At 40.2% G+C, this 26,829-nt stretch overlaps 1 protein-coding gene across 6 annotated transcripts in view; it reads right to left on the bottom strand.

The window, feature by feature from the left end:
* The window catches only part of Nbea (neurobeachin), a 551,973-nt gene that overhangs the window by 29,371 nt on the left and 495,773 nt on the right, over positions 1-26,829 (bottom strand). For all 6 annotated transcript variants that reach the window (XM_036189952.1, XM_036189948.1, XM_036189950.1 and 3 more), the window contains 2 exons: positions 23,847-23,999; positions 11,203-11,370 (listed from right to left, as the gene is read on the bottom strand). In XM_036189952.1, the coding sequence (XP_036045845.1) occupies positions 11,203-11,370; positions 23,847-23,999 (321 nt within the window). The remainder of the gene's footprint in view (positions 1-11,202; positions 11,371-23,846; positions 24,000-26,829) is intronic.

A 26,829-nucleotide genomic window follows, 5' to 3' on the forward strand; every position in this document is an offset into this window, starting at 1 on the left:
TGCCATGGGAAGAATGTCCAGCTGTACTCCAAACTGTGGTGTTGACTTGTGTACTAATGCTTGTGAACCTAGAATGTAATGGCCGTTGTTATAAATGAAGAAGCCATTTGGATTTGTGTGGTCTCTAGGGTATTCATGGACTATAACTACTACATGCCAGAGCTCACTATCTCACCAGCTGATTTCTGAGGGAAGACCACTTTAGTTTTCTATTATGAACTGTTTAGATAGAAATAAAGGTTCAAGTTGGTTTTTTAAAACCTTACAATTGTTCTACAGTGATTCTGAACTAATTTTTTTGTTGCTCTGCAGAGTTTTCACTGGTCAGTCATTAAATGCTTAGCATCTGTCTCTCAAGGGTCTGTCTGTCATGAAGCAGGTGTGTTCAATACCTCAAGGAGATTCAAGCATTTAGGATTCTGCAAGGACAGGCAGGCAAGGACACAGAAATGTGCTGTGTGCTATAAACAAAGTTGAAGAAATAATATGGCGGCAGGTGACTTTTGCATTTCAAACACAGATGACCCCTGGTCTTATCTGCTTAGTTGTAATATTAAACTCCCAATGGGGAAAGGACCTAGGAGGACCACTTTCTCTGTTATCTTCACTGTCCTCTGTCTTGTTAGGCTCTTATAGTAAAACAACTCTGGTGCCCACCAATCAAATTATAGTTAGTCACATATGAAATCAGGCCTCCTTCTCACTGACTTTCAAAGGCTCTCTTTAGATTTGTCTTCCTCATTAGTCAAGGATGATACACAATGATACCCATTTGGAGGCAGATGGAGCCATAAAGTACCTCACTTCCCAAGGAGAAGCACCTTTTGTAATTCATGAGTTAACAAGATGCCCTATACACATGCACAAGAGGCAGCTATACAGTATGGCAGCTGTAGTGCAGCATACTGTCCTCCCCTGACCTGCTGGTCACCTTGCTTAACTGTTTTCTGTCCTCTCTGCCTCCCCTTCTGTGGTAGTTTGAATGTAACTGGCCCCCATAATCTCATAGGGAGTAGCACTATTAGGAGGCATGGCCTTGTTAAAGTACATGTGGCCTTGTTGGAGGAAGTGTATCACTGTGGGGGTGGGCTTTGAGGTCTCCTATGCTCAGGATAACACCAGTGTCACAAGGCCATTTCCTGTTGCCTTCTGATCAAGATGTAGCCTGCACCATGTCTGCCTTCATGCCACCAAACTCCCAGCCTCCATTCTCCCTGCCATGATGACAATGGACTAAACCTCTAAAACTGTGGCTACCTCAATTAAATATTTCCCTTTATAAGAGTTGCTGTGATCATGGTGTCTCATCATAGCAATAGACACCCTAACTAAGACACCTTCTAACAAAGTTCCTCCGCTGTGAACAATCTGGCACTAAATCCTCAGAAAGATACACAAATAGGTTGGTTATATGTGCCTGTGTGTTACACATGTGCCTGTCCCGAGGAAAGACTTCAGAAACAAGGTGAAAGTCAAAATCCAGGACACTTGTAGCAGACCCTTGCTGTGCAGTAGATAAAAACAACTTAACTCTGTCCTGCCCAATAATGTAGGTAAATTTAACCTGGATGCATTTTTTCTTCCATAGAGTCTTTGAAACTAGTTTTTTCTTCCTCCTTCATTCTCTGCCCTCCAACCTCCTTCTCCTTCTAACTGTCCCTTGTCGACCTGGTTGACATCAAAAAAGCTCCTATCAAAAAGCTGCTGTCTTCATCAAATCAAGTGTTCCTGCTAGCAGATATCAACCAGGATCTCTAATGTGAATTGTTGGCATTCCCTAACTGAAGGATAGGGATGTGGGAGGTCATTGGGTCAACACCTGAGTATCCAGCCCTCCCCCAACCATTTCTATGCAACTCTACACTAATTGCATATGACCTGCTGGAGGCATGTGTTACCTTGAGTGCAAGAGTGTATAGCCTGGGAGAAGGTTAATTGAGAGGGGCTCCATCTCTGTGACCAAGGGGGACCTATCATCTATGTAGACTCAGACTTTCCAATGTGGCTGCTTTAGGCTCACTAACTCTATTCAGTTTTCAAAAAAATTCAAGCAAAAAAAGAGAAAGAAAGAAAGAAAAATGGTTGTTTGAGAACACACACACACACACACACACACACACACACACACACAAACTTGACCATTTTACCTAGTGTTGTGCTTATCTCATTGTCACAGTGATTTTAACACTCAAGAGCTGTTGTTGTTTCCATAACCCCCAAATATATACACACACACACATATATACATAAATTTGACATGGCAAATATATAATAAATGTATCATCTTTCTGTTCTACCTGTAATTCTGCCGAATCACATAAAAATGAGAAAAGAATGCAACTTTGAGAATGAGCAAAAGAAAGGTGACTTAGTGGTAGAATATATTTTAACTGATAAGCTTTTTTTTCTAAACTGATAAGCTTTGCTTTTGGTTTATTGTTGTGATAAAACAAGATCATATAAAGCATTACTTTTTAATGCTGGAAAACCAAGAACAAAGTAAATCAAGAAAATAATATATGCACTCCATCATTTCTTGCTTTTAAACATTAAACTATATAAAAAATTAAAGCACTGTTTTATAGTTAACTGTTTCCAGTTCCTCAGAGAAACCACAAGTAGAAATACAAATGTTTTTATTATTGATTTAATAATCACCTACATTAAGACTAAAAAAAATCTATTCTGGCAAAATTATTGAATTTGTAAGCAACTATTTGCTAACTCCAGTTAAATAAAAGAACTGATTTGCCTTGGCTTGGAAGGCTCTTTTAGCCCAGGCTCGCAGGAGCAGCTTGGGTTTATTGTTACTTGCCTTGGTTTTTGGTTCAAGTCTCTGAAGGTGAAGAGAGGACTTACTTTCAATGGTTCCATCTCCTTGGAATGGTCAATCATAATGATGTTACATAAGCGACTTAACAGATATCTATCCTGACAGAAAATCTTCCCATCTAGAGTATTTTCTCTTTTATAATTAATCCAGTTCGACTGATGGCAAGTTCTCTCAGATTTTGTACTTGAAGTGGACATGTGCTCATGTCCAAGGAACAAAGCATGGGTTTTTTAACACAGCTAGTAGTGGCTGACCTGCCTTGGATGTCTCCAATACACTTGCTTAGCTGGAAGCAACATTTCAAGTGGGGGTGGATGGACACCAGACTTCTTTGGCTCCGATCCATGGGCCTCCATAAACCTCCTCACTATCCTCTTTGCTCTTGGCCTTTTCCCCTGGGTTCAGGATAGCCTAGCTTAGCACAGGAGACAGGTGGATGAGGGATTTTCTATGTGGCTCTCTTTGCCAGGTCTTGTTTTAGCTGTGGCCAGGCTGGACTCTTTTGCCTCAGAACACAGTTTATGCAAGACAACATATCTCTTGCTATCTCTCTTCCAGCACTTTCCCCTCTTACCTGGGGCCTGAGTGTGTTAGCCTTCAATGTTTTGCTTTCTCTTCCTGAATCTCTGTATCTTGCCCACAACTCTTTAACAAGGACCAGTATTAAACTCTATTACCTCTTAAGGCAATTTTAGATGCACATAAAACATTTTACATATTATTATTTTAGCCATTTTACATATAGTTGTGCAGTACATATAATACATTGCTGTGCAACTTACCACCATTGCTCCTTAGATCTTATAAAATGAAATGTCTGGATACACTAAACAAAAGCCCACCCTCCCCTCTCCTTTAATCCCTGATAACCACCATTCTGCTCCCTCCTCTGTGATAGTGGCTAATGCAGACTTCTCTTCTAAGTGGAGTGTTTCTATTTATATGTGGAGGTGAGGGGTGGGTGTGGGTTGTCTATTGCTTTTTTGTTTTGTTTTGGTTTGTGACCAAATTGTTTTGCTTAGTACAATGGCCCCAAGGTTCATCCATGTGGCAGCATGTGGCAGAGGTTTTCTTTTAAAGGAAGCCTTCAGTGTCCCTTTGATTGGTCATGTGCCGAGATCCCCAGAGATTAGTATGAAGGTGTGACCAGTGAGACAGGTGTTGCTTGTCTTTGCTACATGTCAGGACAGGACAGACTAGAGTACTAGTGTTCTCCGTCAAGAGCCATTTTACTGAGGAAGCCCTTACAGAGGGCCCTGCTATGAGATCCCTGGGGGTGCAGAGGTCTCTGCAGTCTGCACTCACTGTGCATCTGCAGAGGGAAATGATGTCTTAAGGAGGCTTTCCTGTTTAGGGTTCTTTGTTCTTTCATGAACAGAGGGCTGAACCCCCAAGGGCACAACCTAGAGCATCCAGGGCAATACCCCGTCAAACCTGTCTTGGCTGAAGAGCTCTCTGTGAAATGCCTTCTCTGCTGTTGGACTTGGGGGACAGGCAGAAGGAGAGGAAGAAGCTGTGGGCTTCTGGTAGTGAGTGGGGACAGGTGTGCTGGCGGTGGCCTTGTAAGGTTGAGGGTCTAATTACAGCAGAGCCTTACCAAAATAGAGAAGAAGCGCAAGGTCTGACTTGGTGTGCAGAATAGAGTGACATAAATTCACCAGGTGGTGACATCAATAGTCCAAAATGATGCATGTCTTGTTATCAAACCAAACTCATATTCAAAATATCACAGTATTAATTCAACAGAATAAAATGTCCTCCAGTTTTGACATAAATAGGAAACAATAAGTTACAAAGACTGCACTGAGATTTCAAACAACTTTAAATTGGACCATTATCAGTGTGTCTGAAACTTGACATGAATCCTGACTATCTAACTGAAATGACTGAGTGATAGCCATTCCCACAAACTGAAGCAGATGACGGTGTAATATGACTAAGCTCTATGCTAAAAGGAGATAGAAGGTAGCTTCCAGGCATTTACTTTACAAACAGCAATTGCTATCTTCACTGTGGGGAACTATAAAAGCTTTTGCTGATAATTTCTGAAAATTGACAATTATCATTTCTCAATAGTACATAATGAAAATAACATGGCCAGGTGGTGGTGGCGCACTCCTTTAATCCCAGCACTCGGGAGGCAGAGGCAGGCAGATCTCTGTGAGTTCGAGGCCAGCCTGGTCTCCAAAGTGAGTTCCAGGAAAGGCCCAAAGCTACACAGAGAAACCCTGTATCAGAAAAATAAATAAATAAATAAATAAATAAATAAATAAATAAATAAATAAATAACACAAAAAAATCTGATATATATGTGAGGCTGACTAGCTGCACCTCATGTTTTTGTGGGGGAGACAAGAAACTGACTAGCTAAGGACACTGTAAGATCCAATTAGAAAAGAGAAACCCAAATTACAGATTAGCTAAGCACCATTTAATGTGTGTCATCAATTTCTTTGATACTAGTTTCTACATTCAAAGTTTATTAATCAAATCTGCATGTAAGCTCCAGTGTTGCAGATATGAAACACGGGGATGTGATATTTTCTTCCTGACACCCAAACTCCAAAGAACACCTTATGACTATGTGTGCTTCGCTAATCAAAACATAGGGGTTCTCTTTGCAGTTAATTTGGATTTTGAACTTGTTAAAAATTTCAACATAGTAAAGAAGAGATTTACTTAAGGCCATTTAGGAGATCATCATCAGTAAATGAAAAGTGCATTTATTTTTTTTTTTCCCCTTATGAACTCATGTCTCTGGTAAAGTCAGCAGCAGCTGTTTTGGATACAGACACATCTGTCTTGCTGGTTCTTGACAGCCCTATCATGTTAGTGCTCTGTAGTAGCAAGGAACATTTCAGCAAGAAAATGAAGTGAAATTGAAGTGATGTAGCCTACCTCCTGTGGGCACGCTCTCCTCAGAGCACACACAGAGAGCAGCTCTGTTACCCATGGCAGATCAAAAGAGAGATCAAAGCAGAGCCTGCCTAAGTAAAGACAGCTAGATGGAAAAATAGCACATTTTTTTTCTTTGTGATTGCTGGTAATATTGAAATGTATTGAATATTTTAAAATGCAAAAATTGATGAGTATATCTGTAACTATATAAACACTGCATGACCTTTATGTTCCAGGTACCAGCTTATGTGTCTACCTCTCCCTGTCACAGGGTGAGTCATTTAAATCATTTTTCTTTTTGGTAAGGTTGGTAATAAGTATGATGACAAGTTTTATGTTAGCTCAGAACTTAGCACCGTTAGTCATTTGTTTGGTGTGAGCTTACAGCTTCTGCAGGAGACTGACCCCACGGTTTCCTTTGTTGCACAGGTGCAACTCCAACACCAGTGTCACACTTAGGTTAACTTCTTGAAAACTAATGACCTTGAGCAAATGGAGAGATCCTCAGCAGGTAAGAGCACTGGCTGCTCTTGCAGAGAACCTGGGTTTTTTTTCTCAGCACTCACATGGAGGCTCACAATGGCCTGTAACTCCAATTCTAGGGGAATCTTATGTCCTCTGCTGGCCTCCAGGGGCACTGCATGCATGTGCTGCATATATAAACTTACGCAGAAACATATAAATTCAAATAAATTTTTAACAAAACTAAACAATTGACATTGAAAGAAAATAGCTATAAATAATAATTAAGGACAGAAATATTAACTTAGAACAAGCCACAGAATGTTAGTCTTTTTATTCTTAATAGCAATGGGACAGGAAGAAAGATACAGTGGATGTTGCTAGGATATCTTTATGGGCATGGGATGCATGTTTGAAACAGTGGTAGATCCAGGGCTGAAGGAGCAGATGTAATGCGATGACACTGGGTAACCTCTATTATGCTATTCTCTATTCTCTCTACACGTATGGGAAAGCAGAAGGTTGTTCTAACACATCTAATGTAGAACAACCTCCAACTCCACCTTCTTGGGCTGCTGAAAAGGCTCAGTGGGTAAAGGCACCTGCCGCTAAGCCTAAAAGCCCGAGTTCAATCCCTGGGACTCTTATGGTGGAAGGAGAACTGACATTCTTAAGTTGTCCCAGGACCTCCACATACACAGTGTGGTACCCAAGCACAAAGATATAAATACTACACACACACACACACACACACACACACACACACACACACACACACACCCCACACTCCAAATATGTTTAGAAAACTCAATCTCTAACATCAAGTCCCCCATGGGCTCTGCTGAATGCTCTCCTGAGTCATGTTAGGGAAGCTTAAGTTTCTAGCCAGAAGTTCTGACAAGCTCTCAGATGCTGGGATTCTGCTGGGCTTTGGATCACACTTGAGGAGCAGGATGGAAGAAAACCATAGCACCCAGTGACTACTAACCCAGAACCCTGTTTCCTATGCAGGTCATTTGGTAGGTACAAATATGAAGAAAATGGTGGTTTTTATTAATATGGGAAAAGGAGAAGTAAGAATATCATTCATTATCACGCTTCAAAACCACTGCCCAAATAGTTGAGCCATCATGAGAAAAGAGCCCAGAAGATAATGATGTAAGACAAGACTTAAGACAGTTTAAATAAATCTCTACTCTCCAGCAGACCTAGTGTTTACATATTAAGGAGCTTTGTACAAGAACTGCGCTGTCATGTTTCTGCCCAGAAGCTGTCAAGATAAAGTTTACTATCAATTACTGCTTTACAAGTATAAAATAAGTTAAGCTGTCATCATTTTCTCTGCCAGAGATCCTAAACTGTCAAAGAATGCCAATTTTTAATCTGACACAGAGAAGAAAATTATCTGTTATTCTGACCTCTAATTTCTTGACATTTTAATGCCATAATTGCTGTGGTTAGTGCTGGTTCATGACTTCACCTGTCAGGGAGGAATGAGTCAATAACCTTAAGCTATTTCTCAAATTTTAGTACTAACTTCAAAGCTCAAAATTCTAAGCAGATCATAGAATTCTTAAACAAAGGAGACATGTTAGTCTTTTATGGTGATGCTTAGCATTAAAAATATATATATATATTATTCAGGCAAAATGGCATTATGAAACAAACAACAAAAAACTAGCCTTTCTGTACTTTTATATATTAATGATCTTTACGCTAAAAAGATACCAAGATAATCATTATAATAAAATGAGTGGAGACATCAAGAATGGGATAACTTTGAGCTCTGTTTTTCTAGGAGTCTGTGTTCAACCTTTCAGACTGAAAGCATCTCTCTCAAGCCAGGGTCTAGTTGGGCAGGTCTACAGAGTTCCAACGGGGATGCTTTTGAAGGTGTACTGCATACACCTCCCCAGGAGTCTTTCTGTTGTGAGGTGATCCTTCTGTATGCTGTGAATATATATTACTCTCATTGGTTAAAAATAAAGCTGTTTGGTCTACAGCAAGACAGAATAAAGTTAGGTGGGATAGTAAAACTGAGGACTGGGATGAAGAAGGGTAGAGTCTAGAGAGATGTGAGCCAGCCACTCAAGGAGCAAGATGCTGGAGGACAGGTGAAGCCACAAGCCATGTGGCAATACATAAATGAATAGAAATGGGTTAATTTAAATGTAAGAGCTAGTTAGTAATAAGCCTGAGCTACTGGACAAGCATTTTATATTCATATATAAGCCTCTGTGTGTTTGTTTGGAACTGGGTGATCAGGACAGGAAAACTCAGCCTCTGTTTACATCTTTCACAGTGATAATGTGCGGGGGTGGGGGTGGGGGGGTGGGTGGGGTGGGTGGGGGGGGGGGGCATAATGACCATCAAATCTTAGCTGCACTATCTACAGAGCTGTGTCTCATGACTGTGAAGGTTGAGTCTCCCTAAATGAGGTACCGTGATATTTCTTCCTTTAGAGAACAGCAAAGTGAGGTCCCGCATTTTGGCATCTCCAGCTAGCTTGTTCTTGAATGGTTCTTGGCCTTTGGAGAGCACTCTTCTTCGAGCTCTTATATTTTTGGTTCTGAGCCTAGCCTTTAATGGCTGAGCCATCTCTCCAGCCCCTTCGAGCTCTTAAATGGTAATACAGGACATTTTGTGGGAACATGTTTCATCCTCACTTATGTATGGACATTAATGGGAATGGATGAGAGGGAATGATGGTGAGGGGCAGGAGAGAAAAAGTTCATTCATATTCCTTTTTAAAGCCTCAATCTGTTGTTTGCACCACACTAATGGTCTCTTGTTGCCCTCAAGGAGACGAAGCAGCTTCCTCAGCACTTGAGTTGATAGATCTCTTCAAAGCCAGTGCAAACACCTCTGCTGATTGTGTCCGGGCCTGTGCTAGCTGGAGGAGGGGTGTTGCTGGAGTGTGCCTCCTCACAGCTCTAAGAGAAGACAACTCAGCCACCTGGGTGAGGCTTTGAGGATGAGAAGGTGGCACATTCTAGTTTGAGTCTGAGGATGGCAGAGCTTTAGCATCCAGCAAGTGTTTACTCAGAATGGGATGGTCAAAGGAGCCAAGTTCTAAACAAAGACATCCTGCCTAGCTTTAGACAGTTTGCATTACTTGGGGTAATAAAAATCCATAATGTAACAGATTCTGTTCAGAGCATCTACATAATAAGCAAACACGAGGCTGGGCCCGTTTTCACGCAGTACATCGGTGAAGAGCGCACATTCTGTGCTACAGCTCCTACAGTGTGTGAGAAAGGCTTGTGAACAACTAATTGGCTTTGCCACTGTCCAGAATAATGGTGTGATGGCTGAAGAAGCAGACACCTTCAGTGAGGTTCAAATATGCACTCGAATCATGGAAGGAATGTCTCAATTCTAATTCTGGTGTCTTTTTCCTGGCCTAGTTGTCTCTTTTTCAACCGACATTTAAATTCAAACAAACAAACAAACACAACACTGCTATCTTCTTATCACATTCTGAACGATATCCTGTGATTTTCCTCATATTCAGTATGTTCAAATTTGTATTCTGTCCAATATAATCAGCCTGTAATTTCTCTTTTAAATACAGAACTTTGTTGTAGAGGGGGAAAGGCACAATAAAATACCCAGGACCAAAGATGTCCATGAAGTTTATAAATCAAATCCAATTTGGACTTGGGCTTGGACTGTAAGGATGAACTATTCCAATCTTCCCTTTTCTGATTATAAAAGTATTCACTGTGGTTGGGTGAGACAGTGAACATGCTTGACTCCAGCACTCAGGAGGCAGAGGCAGGTGAACTCTGAGTTCGAGGCCAGAATGGTCTACATAGCAAGACCTTATATGGTGGGGAGGGAAAGAAAAAAATGTATGCTGAAAAAGATGAACTTTGTTTGTAAAACAATTATAAAAATGGGTCTGTATTAGGCACAGCGGTATAGTTATAAGAATTACGTCCCACCAGATACGATGATTAGAATTTATATACAACTGAGGGCCCTAAATTCAGCAAGTGTAGTAGTCTCTGGAGGATATTCCTTACTTCACAAAACAATTTCACAATACCTGGGTTCTCCTGGATCATTCCCTTCTCTGTCTGCTCCTACTCCCTTGAGCTATAGCTACTGCACAACACTGCCTTTAATAACATGCTTGAAATGTGCTCTCCAAGTGCTCTGCCCCAAGGCATCAATGATTGTAAGCTCTCTCTTTTCTTCTCTGCTTGGATTCATGCAAATGGAGTCTTTATTTTATAGGATATGTAAGAAATGGATACAAGATTTTTTAAGAGAGTTTGATTCCCAAATCTGTACATTTCCAACCTCTGAAATGCAAACTGAAAAAGCATTTCAGTGCCTGGAGATGTAGCCACGATGGCTTGTTTTGCATACAACAGATGGCAGATTGCAGTTAGGATGGAGGGCAGGAATATAGTCTCCTTGCAGCAACACTTACCTAGCAGCTGCTGCATCTTTACTCTGCCCACCTAGCCAAAGTCATTTTATGCATGGGAAGTTATTTAAATGCTATTTAATATGATTGTTTTCACTTAAAAATACTTACAATTCCCAACTGTTAGCTACAGACAGTTCAGGCTGAGAACACATGGAAATAAAGTACTATAATAACATCCATTACATTGGTATACCTCTTTAAATGTTCCTTCTAGAAAGTTGCAAAGTTGCTTGTTTTTAAAAACTGGTGCTACTGATTATTTAGTGAATTACTCACACTTAAATATTCATCTAAGCCTTACCCATTAATACCACAATTAGCATTTTAATGAAGATCTGGAAGTAAAATTACAGTTCTGCATTAAAAGGTTTGAATTTCAAAAATCCCAACATACTAGTCTCATTGCATGCATTTGATGTATTTTCTTTTCTTTTTTCATTTGTCAAAAAACTGAAATGTATGTGTAGTAAAGAGTTAAGCTGAAAGGAGACTTACACAGAAAGAGATGGGAAGTCAGATTTGTGTTTGAGAGATGCCAGACACTTTGGGAGCAGCTGAGGACACCTACCTCCCGGAGCACAGGATCCGTGATGCTGTCCAGGTTCACAGAGCCTTCGTAGGTCAAATAGTGGAAAACGTTCAGAGCACGGACTGCCTCCGGCCCTCTCTGTTTGTAGCCAAATATAAGGTCGATCCACTGATGGAGTTGGCAAGAAACAAATTCACTTTCCAGGGCCTGCAATGAATCAAGGAATAATGAGACTGCAAATTTAGCAAGGCTCCATATCACTTTCTCACTGTGGAATATTCAGTATAAATAAAGACATTATGTCTTTATAATCTATTTGATTTATATTTATTAGATCTTCAGTCCCCAGAAGTGGCAAAAAACTACCTTTAATAAGATAGAGAGCTAAATAAATGTTTCTTCACAAAATGTCTGCCATTCTCTTGGCTCCATTATATATATACAACAGTAATGTTCATATTAAATACATTTTTTTTTTTACAAAATCACACATTCAAAAGAAAAATAACTTGTAACAGCTGTTTTAATGCCATTTTATAATAATTTCATTTCTAATTTTTAAACATTAGTTTAAAATTAAACCATTTTATAAGAAGCTTTGATATGGTTTATCTTCCTGAATGAACTCCTCCACCTTGCCTCTAAGGTGAAAAAAAGGAAGACCTTCTTCATGCCAGGAATCAACTCAGCTGACAGAGAGACAGATGGGAAGATGTGCTAGTCAGTGGGGGAAATAAGCTAGAGAGTGAATGAGCACAAGGTCTCTAGGAAGGGTCGCAGAGAAAAGGCCCTCTGTGTTTATTTCACTGAGATGTTCTGAGTTTGGAAATGGGCGTGCTAGGCAAGTGTCTGAGTAACTTCTTTATACAGGCTATGTGACTTTTTATTTGTGAGATACTTAGAATAATGTGATTTTGTTTAAGAACCACTAGAAGCTTCCTGGAAACATCTAGACAGGTGATCTGGAGTCCTGTTCAGTCCTGGCTGAAAACAGTAGTGGGTTCTCTGCTGCATGGGAGTGATCCATTCCCTCACTCCTTCACTTCTGATCCCGTCAAAGCAGACAGGATGCCAACCATGCGCACAGGAAGTTCTGTATTCAGCTTTGTGTTCAATTTTCTCTGTGTATGGCCGTATATCATAAACCACAGCTGTCAGTAAATGTGTGAGTGAAGTCATTCTCTGGTTGCTTGCTCTAGTTCCTAAGGTGCAAACCCATTTTTGGAATTCATATAGTTAACAAATAACTTTCAAAGGAATCGTCTCAAAACTGTACTCAATAGTGCTTTTTAACTTTCCCCACACTTGGTACTTCATTCCCTGCAATTCTTTTCCCGATTCCTTTTTTTTAGAATGTCATTTTTAATAATCACTGTGTAATTCTCATCCAGAAAAAGAAATACTAGGATTTTGTGAAAACAGCATTTACTTACTAAAACTAAACAGAATTTTTATGCTCCATTTTATTAATATTAAACTAATCATTCAGACCAGAATATAGGCAATGAGACAAAAAAAAAAGATCACTTAAATTTTTGTAGTGTATCTGTTATAGTTTGTGTGATTTTGTCGATTCAGTATCATAGTCAATTTAAAAAGTCCATACAATTGTTCATGATCATTTCAATGCCTTGTCTAATGGATGGAAGGATAAAAAAGCTAACTATCATGCAGGGTCACTATTGAGTGGTCACATTCAAATCTCCTCTCAGGAACTGAGAATAGCTGTGGAATTAATACCTAAAGTTTTGGTTATTTGTGATTTGCTAAACAGCAACCATGTGAAATAAATCTTAGAGCTATCACCAAAAGATTGACAAATGTACATTATTCTGTTAGGATAAAGCCATTATTGACTAATAATGCAACAGTGAGGGACAGAGAGAATAATGGCTTCCAGTACTTTGAGTTTTTAATGTATTCCTTCTTTCCCTTCTTCTTCCCCAACAGGCACCAACGGGGCCGTATTTACTGATGCCTTCCGTTCTGATGAAGCGTCCTCTTGTGTGTGTGTTTGCTCTACAGCCATGGCCTAGGATCTCATTTGTCCCTTGCACTTGTTCTGCGATCTGCCTCTGGCAGCCTGTGTGCGGCTAATCCACTGCTCCACATGCTGCACAGACATCCCCTGGGACATAGCTGTGCCCATCCCCCACGGCCCTTGGACATTTGTGAAATGTTTTCTGGAATAGGACTAGGACCTCACCTCCTACTCCCGGGGTCAAGCCACTGCTTGCTGTTCTTCAACTGTCCCCCACTGTCCTGTCCCCAACTCCAGTTGTCCCTGGTGCCTCTGTATGCCACTTCCCCTTGATGAGGTTTCTAATTCTGTCTACTGTGATAGATACAAAATGGTAACTAAGTGTTTTAGTTTGTAGTCCTCTGATTACTAACAAATTAGATATTTTAAAGACATGTTTATTGGTCTCCTAAAATTTCCCCCTGCTCACTTTATTTTTATTTATTTATTTATTTGTTTGTTTGTTTATTTATTTTTGAGCAGTTTTCTCTGAGTAGCCCTGGCTGTCCTGGAACTCACTCTATAGACCATGCTGGCCCTTAACTCAGAGATTTGCCTGCTTCTGCCTCTTGAGTGCTGAATTTTTAACTTTTTAAGTGTGTGTGTACATGATGAGTGTAATTGGATGATTCCAAGTTTGTCTAAGTACCCTCTAATGCCAGAAGACCATATCCCACTTTCTGGAACTGGAGTTACAGGTGATTGTGTGCAGTATTATATAGGTGCTGGGACCTGAATCTTGGTCCTCTGCAAGAGCAGCAAGTACTCTTAGCATCTTAGCCATCTTTCCATGTATATGGAGTTGGCACTTGTTCTTTTTCTAATTTCCCCTTCAATTTCTGTTGGAATCACAATCCTCTTACCCTCCTAAAACATCTTTCCATGGTTTCTGGGGACATTTTATATAAGAACTGAGTTCATTAACTTTTGAAAATTTGGTAGAATTCACCTAAAAAATAGAAGTCTTGGATTTTTATGAGGGTGCAGGGAAATTTCATTAAATTTCTCTAAGGCTTCTGGGCATCGATTCCTGCATTTCAATATCTTGCTTGGTATTAATCCATTTCCTCCCAGCTCTGAGCCTTAGTAGCTCATAGTTTTCATAATAATATTTAATTAACCTCAAACTACTTCTAATGTCTACTGCTATTTGCTCTAGTCTAGCTTCCTCAATAGAGGCAGCACAAGGAGTCAACGGACAGTGGCAGTTAGCTGTTCTGGGTAGCTTTGCCTTTTCCTTCACAAAATTAAATGAGGTTGGAGTGAAGCTGACAAATTTTAATATAACTACCTTGCTCACACTATGAAAGAGGAAAATAAAACCCAAGTTTAGAACACTTGAAAGCTAAATCTGGTTCAAAGTCAAATGCATATCTAGGAACTGACTGTTAACTGCCACATCACCCAGAGCAGAAGTCCACCCCAGACTGCTCACTGCACTTTAAATGGTACTTACCTGCTACTCAACACATGGCTGTACTTATTTGGTTTCTTCAGAGCTGGGTTTGCATGCACAGACCCACTCTGCAGTCTGAAATAAGATTTTAGTACAGTGCTACACTGGAAAATATGAAAAATACTTGATTACTAAGCTATTAGTGTTGTAATGGCCCTAATAGCTTCTTGAACATCTCCGTGCACATCTCAAGGCAGAGGCAATTGCTTTAAGCCTAGATAACCCAATTTCCAATCCATAACTCTACCCTGGGGATGTAGGAGGAAGGAAGCGAAGAGACACATGAAGTAGAGTGGTATCTTTCAGATGGACAGCACCTACCTAAATCTCATCCCCATCTTTGCCCATGGGTATTAGATGGGAGAGAAGTCTTTTATTAATGCACTTGGGATAAAGCCTCTCTAAAACTCAGGAAAAAGAAAAAAGGAAATTAACTGTGTGAATTCTTTTATATACTGGGATGCAATTTCTACCTCTTCTATACTAAGTAAAAATATTTCCATCCTTTTATTCTATCAAAGATTTCGGTAATAAAACACTCTCTGAATAGTGTGTATTCAAGCAGATAATCAGAAAAGCATTCAAGTTTCTGTAATGTCTAGGCTAGTTTTTTTAATCCAATGATTGCATTAAAATTTTAGTCATTATAACTTTAATTACTCGATTATTGTTTTAAATAAACATAATTGGACATCTATATATGCATATTTTATATTACATATAATGTTTTAAATAAACATAATTGGACACACACACACATGCACACACACACACACACACACACACACACACACACACACACACACGATCATGCTATGTGGCCCAGGACAGCTTTGAACTCACCATGGGTCCCAGGCTGGCCTTGAACTCTCAGTGATCTCAGTAACCTGATTGCTGGGTTGATATACCCAGCTCAACAAAGTTGTTTTAAATGATTGTGGTGGGGAATGTGTATTAAATTATTCTATAAATAACCCTAAATTACCTAACTGATGGCTGGATGTACCATGACCCAAGATGATTTCCTGGGCCTCACTGCCATCCAAATGTCCACTACAATACATGTGGCCTCTTTCTCCAATCCCAGTGCACTGCAGCCTGTTAATGGATCAGACTTCAAAAGCCACCATGCCCTATGCTTTCTCTTACAGCCTAACCCCACCAGGCTTCTCCGTGCATAATTTAGCCAGCACAACCCAGCATGCTCCAGCCTTTCACTCTGTCCCATCTCTGCCTCTGGAATTTTTCAGGGTACTCTGATTAAGATCAAGGCTCTGGGATGAGGAGGTCTATGGGGGCACAGGGCACAGAGCCATGTCTTACTGTCCCTTTCTCACTGGCCTGAGAGCCACTTCATCTTGTATATTTCTGAGTCAACCCCATTCTTTATCAGGTATTTATTCTCTCACTTGTCTTTTCTTCTGTGAGAAAAGGGGCAAATGTGCTTACCAAACACCCTCTTGTCCTAACACAGTGGCAGCACGCACAGTTACCTGAGAAATCAACTTACATACAAACTGGAAAGTGTAATACAAAAATATGGGATTATTACCAACTAGCACTTCAGTGTAAAGTATAGTGCATATCCTCAATTAGAGAGTATGCCTTGGAGACAGACAGTGTCCTAGACCCTAGGGACAGGTGACAAAAAAGACAAACACTTCCGATTTCCCAAGCACATTCCATCAAAATGCGAAAGAACAAGGGGAACACCTCTCCCTAATTATGCCCATTTATCCATGCCAGACACTGTTTTTGGAGGGTATAAGGATAAGCAGCTTTCTATGTTCTCAACAAATCAGAGTATACTGGGGTAAGAATGCTGACTTCAGCCTGTCCTGCAGTTTAGAATTCCTGTCCCCAGGCCATGACAAGTACTAACCTCCTTCCCCTCACCCTACCAAAACAAACTGAAATATTCAAAGTCTCTGCTATGTGTGAGCAACTGATGTGCAATGCAGTCCTCCTGACCCTTTATCTGCTTCTGTAAAATGAAGAGACTGAGAGAAATGCCACTAGACGTCATGGAGGGGACTGTGAGGTCTTCCATTAGCGTAGGCAGAGAATGGATTCCTTCTCCCTCCATGTCCCCATCACCTGTGGAAACCTTCCTGATAGGATTCCAGTTCTCCTCAGGTACTCAGCACTCTCACTGGTGCAGCAGGTGTGAGCAAGTAACCCTTGCTCACACCAGCTCCAACTTCATTCCACCACACTAACCCTTGCTCACACCAGCTCCGACTTCACTCCACCACACTAACCCTTGCTCACACCAGCTCCGACTTCACTCCACCACACTAACCCTTGCTCACACCAGCTCCGACTTCACTCCACCACACTAACCCTTGCTCACACCAGCTCCAACTTCACTCCACCACACTAACCCTTGCTCACACCAGCTCCGACTTCACTCCACCGCCCAAAGTACATACAGAGCCTTCAAGCCCAATGTGGTGAGTCCTATTGCTGCTCAGTTCTCTTTGCTGTGCACCACAGTTCACTGCACCTTGGCCCACTGGCCTGGCCGAGCATGCCTGTCACTGGACTTTGCCCAGATGTCCCTCTGCCTGATGGCTCACTCCTTCACCTCAGGCCTCTGCTCAAGCTCACCTTCAAATGGACCCACCAACCTCTTCCCAAAGTCATCTCCTTCCCTTCTGCTTCTCTTTAACTTAGAACTGGCCACCTCACACACCAAGCTATTTCCTTCCCTCTCTCCTTCCCTCCCTTTCTCCCTTCCTTCATAAGGAAATTGGTCTGTCTTGATTGAAAAGAAGCTCAATTAGGGCAAGGAATCTTGCCTGGTCAGTGATGTACTATAAATTAGAAGACCTGTCTGGAGTGCTCACTAGCTAGTTGTTAAGTAAAGTGGACATCACCAGTGTTCTTTTGTAAGCAAGGTATTGCTTCTTATGTTAGTAAAATATTTCAAATGCAGACTGTTAACTACTAGAAATTTTCTTCAAAATAGGAACAATTTGCAAAGGACTTGAAACAATATGAGCACAGGGCCTCAGCGCCTTGCCTGGGTGCATGTGGCCTGTGTTCTGCATTTGACTCAGCAGAGCTGAGGGCTAGACTGCATCACCACTTCACATTCATGGAGGCCTTTTCTCTAAAACAAATTATAAATGGGTAGATTATGATTGATGAAGCCAGCATTAGGCTAATACTATCAGAAAGACTTTCTATTTCTGTCCTTTGTCAAAAGGTCAGATGCTAACCATGTTAGAACTGAACACAAGGTTTTATCAATGCTTCATAAGGAAGCTGGCTGTGATCAGCTTAGTTCTATGTAGATAAATTAAGTCAGTGCTTGCTTGCTGTGCAAACAAAGCATTTAGAATTTACTGAGATGTCTAAAAAATTAATGCCATTACGTTCCAGTATTTTTTTTTTCTAATGAGACCAAATTTCAAATTAAATAACTCCTCAGTGAAACAATTTTTGTCACTACATTCACATCTTGGTCACAGTATGTGTTAGTGTCACAATAAGAGCAACAACACTAAGTGTAGCAACAGATTAAGACTGCATCCAGACCAGCCAGGCTTTAGTCGAGGAATATTATGGGCAGGTATGAGCTCTATGAGCTTGTACAACCACCACACACTGACACTAAAGCTTTGGTTTTCAAAGCTAGAAAATGATCTGCAGACAAGCAAAGGCTGCTGCCCACATATCAGATACCTGCTCAACTGCCACAAGCCCCGGTAAAGCCACATTTAAAACCAGTGACGCTTTCCCTTTTATACAAGTAGTTTTCTACTTTTTGCCTTGAATTTCTTAATGACAGCATGAAGGGAGGAGGAGGGAATGTTCATGGATACAGAATACTAATCCACACAAAGAGATGAAGGACTTTTACCACAGCGAATGTCATTTCTCTGGGATATATGACATTCTCATTTTGTACATTGGCACAGTAACAAAGAACTCTTGTGAATAACTGGAGATAATCCTAGTCTATATTAAAATACAGCAGAGCACATTATACTCCCCTCCAAACCTATTTCAGAGTAACTAAAACCTATAGGAACTACCCAATAAGTGCACAGACACTTCAACAAAACACTGAACCAATGGTAGTTGTCATCCAGAATTTAGGGAAGACGCAATGCTTCTACACCTCACTTTATTGGTATATAGGCTTTCTATATGATAGACGCACACACCAAATAAATGTACCTTTGGCAAAACTTAGAAATATGTAGCAAGCTCGTGATACTTAGTACTAACTCATTGTTTTCTGTGTTTCTACAGATCAGTGAGATCACCCCACATAAGCAGGTGAGGAACCCTGCCAGAACACAGGATCTGTGCTGTGGAAGTAGACTTCAAGATGGTGCAATGCAGGAAAGTGACCCTGAGAGTGGCAGTTTTGGATATAGCCACACTTGGTGACATGTCCCTTTATAGTTCAGGAATTTCCAGAAGCAGCACTAACTCAGAAGCAAAAATGGCTGCCATAGACATGCCACAGACCTATAACCCAGCTGATGTATAAGAGAGCTCTTTCTGTAAGCGTCCCAGGGTGGCTTCAAGGAAGTCCCAGATGAAAGCCACCCACTGTATGCTGGATCTTTATGCAAATCTTCTACTTATTCTGACATGGCTCCTGGGGCGAAGGAAGATTTCAAAATATCTAGCACACAGCAAAAGACTACTTTCCATATCTTCATAGACTCATTAGTAAGATAAGAAAAAAATTGGTTTAGAATTGAGGGGGAAACCTAGGCAGTAGATGTCTCTGTTGGTAAAATGTTTGCCTGAATTAGATCTTCGGAATTCCAAGTTAAAAAAAAAAAAAGCCAGTACCACAGTCAGGCTGTTGAAGGCTCCATGCCCACAAATAGCCACAGATTCAAAGGAAGAAGGGTTATGTCACTGACACTAGTTGAGTGGAACATGCCCCATGGTAGACACAGCATTATACTAATTTGAGTTGGTTTTTTATCAATCTATAAAGCTTACTGACTTCTAAATGTGGGAGAAGGTTTAAAGACTATTCTCATGGGGAGGTAAAGAAGGAACCCAAGTGGCAATACATCTTAGGAAAATAACTGTAACAATCTCTCAAATAATCCCATTTACAGAAATTCTAGAAATGTTTGTGTACGGCAAGATCACAGGGTTGGATGCATTGCCATCTAATACACTAAATGACTCATTGCACATTTTTCTGCAGATTCAATTAAGAATGTATCATCTTGCTTGATTAGTTTCTACAAATAGTAATGACCTGGTGGTATCTTGTCCAGATAATTATTGGCTTTCACTATACCCCAAATCCTTAGGCAGGATATTGCATGCCTTGGGAATTTGCCTTCAAAAGCAGGACCCACCTTTCTATTCATTAGGCATATTTGAAATAAGAGTACTAATTTGGAGAACATATAAGATACTCCAATAAAGAATACCAAAGTTGTATTTATAAGTCACTACTCACTGTCTTATTAGAATATATAAAAACGCAGCATCTAATAAACACATAAAGAGGTATTCAATATCATTTATTGGAGAACAATAAGTTAAAATTATAAATTGTAAAAGTATATCACTTCATGCCCAGTAGAATGGCTATAATTAAAAAACAACAGGAGATATAAGTGGGTAAAGGAGATCAGTGTGGATAGAAGATGACACGGTCACTATAGAAGACACTTTGATAGTTTGTCAAAATGTTAAACATAATTCACTGTGTAAGCAACCTCATTTCTAGGTATGTACTCTAAAGAAACAAAAGCCCATCCTTTTCTGGAAACTTGTATGATAGAAAAGTGATGTTATGTCAATGTTCATAGCAGCCTTACTCAATACAGCCAAGATCTGGAAATAACTCCAGCATTCATTAACTGCTGCATGAATTAATAATATTGACTGACGTTACTTGTAATATGATGTTAATGTAAACACACACACACACACACACACACACACACACACACACACACACACACAGAATACAGTGAGGATACAAGAAAGATGGCTCTCAAGAATTGTGTGAAAAAGCCAAGTGCAAAGAAGGTAGTCCTGTGTAGGTGAGTAAGAGAGGTTCTGGAGTGATGTGATACTTTTAAAGGCATAAATATCCAGCTGGCTACATTGCTCAGGAGGAAGATGCTGTCTGTGTGGGTTTTTTTTTTGTTGTTGTTGTTTTGTTTTGTTGTTTTTTTGAGGGGACAGGAGAATATTTTGTGGGACCTGAAGAGCAAACTCAGGTTGTCTGGTGTGTACAGCCTTTCATCTGCTGAGTCCTATGTTTGTTTTAAAGCATTTCCCAGCCTGAAGTATTCTTAATTTTCTTAACACTACTCAAAACAAAGAGGCATTAGTGATGTCCTGGCTGTCAGTGTTTCCATTCTGGACTATACTTTTGTATCGCATGTGGGCATCTTTGCCTAACCTACATCCATAAGGATTGCTTCTTACATGTCTTCTAGACACTTACAGTTGTGGGCTTTGTATTCTGGTCTATAATCCATCTGGGATAATAATCTATATAGGTCCCTGGTTGCTTTGTGTACAACAGTCTTAATATTTCTAGCACCCACTTCTCTAGCACTGTTTGTTACAAGGCATGTTTTCTGTAAGCCCGGTTTCAGAATATCTCCATATTCAAACACACCAGTGAACTGACCAGGATGAGCTGTGGGCAGAGAGGACAATAGGAAGAGACAAGACAGTGAGGACCAGTTTCTACTGTGGATCAATTGCCCTGGGGCCTTGACTGGCCAGCCAGTCCACTGATTTCTGCTTCTGTCTTTGGAAGCACCAGTGCAGACACTGCCATAAACAGTGGCTCTTTCACCTGTTCCTATCTCTTTGGTTCTCACAGGACAGACAGCGTCTCACACTGAGTACCACTGGCTGCCTGTGCTCCTGTATCTGAAGAGCATTCTGCACAGGCTCTGTCTATTTTCTGAGTATACTACTTTACTATAACTGAGTAGTTCACTGCTGTTTCTGTCTGGGACTTGTTGCAAGATAATGTACGATAAAGGCTTGTTGTAATACTGAACCATACATCCACTTTCTCTCTAGTGACTTCTTTCCTTTTTATGAAGTTTGACCAAATCATTGCAATGAAAAAGCAATCTTGGACAGACGACTGCTCTCAAAATGCTAAAGCTAGTTGTCTCCACACTTTTCACAACCTACTACAGACAATGAGCCCTCCTGAAGAGATATTAGGCCAATAGGGTAGACAACACACTACAGGCCATTTTCCCATCTTTAAAGTTAAGTCCTTTCTCTTCCTGCCAGAGAACTCTCCCTCTCATAACCTGTCTTCTCAGCATTTAACTCCTTTTTTTGTTTTACCCTTTAACTAAGAATGCAAACCCCTTCCTAAAGTACCTTCCCACCTTATAAAACATGTGGCACTGGGAATGACACGGTGCCAGTAGGAAATCGGAAGCAGTGGCCTCCAGTGGTAGTTGTGTAGCTTGGTCTTCTCATGGGATTCCTGACAGCAGGAACAGGGGCTGTCTCTGACTTTTTGGTTGGCTCTTGGGACCCTATTCCTCATACTGGGTTGCCTTGCCCAGCCTTAACACATGGGGAGGTGCTTAGTCTTACTGCAACTTGATATGCCATGTTTTGTTGATATCCATGGGAGGCCTGCTCTTTTCTGAAGAGAAATGGAGGAGGAGATGGGGGCAGGGAGGGAAGGTGTGGAAGGGATTAGGAGAAGAGGAGGGAGGGAACACTGTGGTTGGGATGCAAAATAAATTGTTTTAAAAATTAATTAATTAAAAATAACTCATGTGTCACCTTGCCCTGACCTAATATGGTGCTTCTAAGTATAAGACTATTATATCAGCAACAATTCCTAAAGATGAAAGATATCAAAAGCTGAATATTTCTTTCTTTCTTTTTCTTTTTTGCTGAGTATTTTTTAAAGACAGAAAATATAGCTGTAAAATAAAAGTTGTTATTGAGAGTGCGATACAAAGCACAGTATGGGAAGAATATACAGAGCTGTGCCTTAGGACTGCACATATCAAATGTCTACAACAGGCAGAGAAGCCGGAAGGCAGAAGATTAGAAACACAGTGCGGCAGTAAGAAGGTTAGCATGGCCTGGGCATGGCTGGGTGGGATGGGGACATTGAGAAAATAGGATAAAATACCAACAGGTCAGGGGTTCTTTATGGAGTGACAAAATATCTCCAAATTGATTGTGATGAGGGCAGCCCAGCTCTGAGCAGGCCAAACCCACTGATGTTAGACCGCACAGTGTATGAATTATTCAATATACCAATTTGATATCAATAATACTCTTTCCAAAAGGGATACATGACTCCTATTGTGCTGTGTGGAAATTATGTAGATTCTGACTCAAATCAACTGCCCCAAAGAGGAAAGCAGATTTATGAGACAGGAGACGAGACTTGGGAGTACTCCAAACAGGGCTAGCGATGTGCTTTTGGGGGCTACTGTTTTAACAATTCTTAACATTATCAGTACATGACAGCGTGGTTCATTTCCCACATACCATAACCACACCAAGATGCAAATCTCCTTCACTGTGGTAAAATATATTAAAATTTATAAATCTCCACAGGCAGACATTATTTACAGATGTATTCGAACACCCAGACCTCTGCCACGTGTATTTTAGAAATGCTGCTAGATGGGTGCTTTCTTCCAGGCCAGGTGCATTACAGCATGAGATGTGTTTCACAGCACAAATTTCCCATGCATAAAAACCCTCCAATTGTAGCTTTCTCCTTGAATACTTTCACGAGTGAGAAACGTATGCAGATGCATTGGTTACAACAGACAAAAACAAGGAATGGACATTTATTTTTTCTTTTCTTTTCTTCCTTTTCTTTCTTTTTTGAGCTGAGGATCGAACCCAGGGCCTTGTGCTTCTAGACAAGCACTCTACCACTGAGCTAAATCCCCAACCCTGGAAATTTATCTTAAGCCGTTCAGAATGTGTGGCATTAGTCAGCAGACACTTGTCTGCCTCCTCCTGAGTGAACTCACAGAGCTGAAATATCTCTCCATCAACCCTCCTCATAGGAGAAGTCTGCTTTACAACAGAGGATGTCATCAGAAGACTACAGCAGGATTCTGTCACTGCTTCTTAGGTTTTAACCATTATAGATGGTAATTTTCACTTGGCAACAGGTAAAAACAAGACAACAGAAGATGTGAACTTCTTGACTCCTGTTTTATCAGAATCCAGTTTTCTTACCATCCTGTTGATCCGCACAAAGTCTTCAGGCTTCTTGGCCCATGGGGGAAGGTCCACATCATTCACCACCACTTCGTCCTCCCTGACACCCAGCTGGTACCCATTGCTGTTGACAAACATCTCTGGTAGGTAGTAGAACTCTGGAATTAGTTCCTGTGCAGAAAAGAGATGCAGCTTAGTAGCCAGTTGGTAACATCAGTTGACAAAACTGATTGTCTTTTATCAACTATAAAATCCTAATTTCAGCCCTTCTAGTCTCCATTTGAAAACATCTAGGGATCCAAGATGATGAAACATTTCTTTTACACAATTCACTTTATCATCCTTTCTTTACTGTGAATTCTGAGAAACAGGCACAGAGTCAAGGGAGTGTGTGGCTCAGTAGTAGAGAGCCCTTGTTTAGAATGCTGGAGGCCTTATGTTGAATCCTCAGTAAAACAAACAACAGTGATAAATGGGTACACAAAGTAACAGCAGTTTCCAATGCCAATAGATAAATGTATGAAGCTGTATCAACAGGTCTATGCTGCTTAGGGACCTTTTATGTATATTAACAAACTATCCCAACTAAAATGTCACTGCCAGGATTTGTTTAAAAAAATCACAATATTTGCTACTTTTGATTTTTATTATAGTGCAATTATAATTCATGGTATTTACAGACATTCATCATTTTACTTTTTAATTACAAAATAATTTTTGTATCCAGTGCTGATGTTACAACCTTGGCACCTGCCAGGCCAGTACTCATCAGAGACACCCCAACTCCAACCAAGTTGTTTTATACCCATACCCACCACTGAATACAACAGGACTAATACTTATATTATAATCAAGTTTAAATATAGGCTGTGGATAAGCTGGACATAAAGATGGCTTATTTTACTGTTTGTGTGTGTCATAAATATCTGGATTCAAGATGAACCCGAGTTTCAGTGTGACGTTTATGCCTCATTAGAATAAGTCTGAATAGAAAAAATTATTTTAAGACCTTATTTTTTAGCTTTTTTCTAAGTAACTAGAGAAGTTGAAAAACAAACTACAATGGTTTTGAAGTGTACTATATATATCCTCTTAAATTTCAAGACAAGGGTTACATTATATTGTAAAAAGCACAACATTAATTCATGTCCTAGGATCCATGCTAAAAGAATACTACCTGAAATTTGAATCTTCCTGTGGTCACCGCAAGGATGCACAGGGGTGCTGTAAACCACCAGACAAGGAGTCTTCAAATAAATGGGTCTCAATTTTCTAAAAACATATATACTTTTTACATGCTTTCTTTTCATGGCATCTTCCATTAAAGCTGATGTATCTCTTCTGGGTGGTGTCTACCTTAGCAAGGCTCTGTGTGAAACTGATTGACACTGAGTCTTATGATTTTGTAGATGACATGGAAGCAATAACTAAATTCATTTTCTATGGCATTGCAGGAACATAATGAGGTTTATATAAATGAACTGTCTAGATAAATGGAGCTAAGTTTATTCAGAATCAGTTTTAATATAACTACATATTATATTAATAATTATATAGTACATTAATCAGTTTTAATATAATGTAAGAAGAATCAATTTTCTTATATTAAACCATTTGAACAGAACTCTTTCTAAAATCCATTATATACTTCTCAGACATTTACTTTTTCATGGAGCAAAGGTTTTGAGTTCCACACAGTATGATGAGTTCTGCATAAACAAGCCATGGCCTCAACATCTAGTAACTCAAAGTGAGGTCTAAGGGCTGAGGTATAAACAGTGCAAGACCATCACACCAGAGAAGGAAGGGCAGACAAAGAGAGCAGGGAACTTTGGGTGGGTCCAGAAACACTTCAATGGAGATGGGACATGATCAAGACTAAAGCGACCATCAGGGGAAGGGGTGGGAGACCATCAGAGAGTTTTATTAAAGAGGGGAAAATATGTCCTGGGGCAAGGACCTTCCCTTCTCTTCCTCATCTGGCTAAGCATGATGTGCTTGTAAACCAGACGGTTACCTACACTGTTGGGATGAACTGTGAGAGTTTGAAGTTTGAAGGCATCACTCACACTTCCAACAGTTCAACAGTCACTAGATAGACATGGTTTAAAGTAGGTATCAAGAAATTTCCTTTTCTTTTTCTCTTTCTTTCTTTCTTTCTTTCTTTCTTTCTTTCTTTCTTTCTTTCTTTCTTTCTTTCTTTCTTTCTTTCTTTCCTCCCTCCCTCCCTCCCTCCCTCCCTCCCTCCCTCTCCTTCTTTTTTTTAATGATTACCAGCTGCTTTGAATGACTTATTGGCAAGGCCACAGGAGCCTTAAAACACCAGTGCAATTGTAATGGACTAGTCTGAACAAGAAATTGGGGGCAGTTTGGTGTTTTTGATGAAGAAGGAGGGGAGAGTAAAGCCACAGAGGTCTAGGGAGAAGCATCTGATGCAGCAGATAAAGTTTGAAGTTTTATGTCTCTTTCACTGCTTTAAAATTTTGTTTCAATTAGCCAATTTTATTGAAAGTTGGTATGTAAGTGTAGGATACTGGTAGCATCTCGGTATATTTATACTGATATTATTTAAAAGATTTATTTTAATAGTAGTACAAAGACTAAGAGAGTATCACCTCTGAGGTCTAGCTGGTTTTGCGCAATGACATCTTTATCTCTTGTGCCAGACCAGGAATCAGTGAAACCATGCTTAAAGCTTAAGGCCACTCAGTCTTAAAGCTGAAGATGGCATTTCCAGGTCTTACTGAGTCCTGCCATGATTCTAAGTACTCTATATGTTTTCTTAGTGTTGACAGACACTTCACAGGATGGACGTCTCATCATCACGTTTTGTAGATATGAACACAGATGCAAAGAGAGGTGAGGAATTTGCCCAGCCAAGCTGTCCAGGTGTCCTACTACATGGAGCTCAGCTATTCAGGTTGAGCCTGAACTCTGATTGCATATTGCCAAAGAACAGTTTTGAATTTGTAAGTTTTGGGGTTGTCTGTTACGGAGAAAT

The sequence above is a fragment of the Onychomys torridus genome, chromosome 6 (genome assembly GCF_903995425.1).
Source record: "Onychomys torridus chromosome 6, mOncTor1.1, whole genome shotgun sequence".
Classification (NCBI taxonomy): domain Eukaryota; kingdom Metazoa; phylum Chordata; class Mammalia; order Rodentia; family Cricetidae; genus Onychomys; species Onychomys torridus.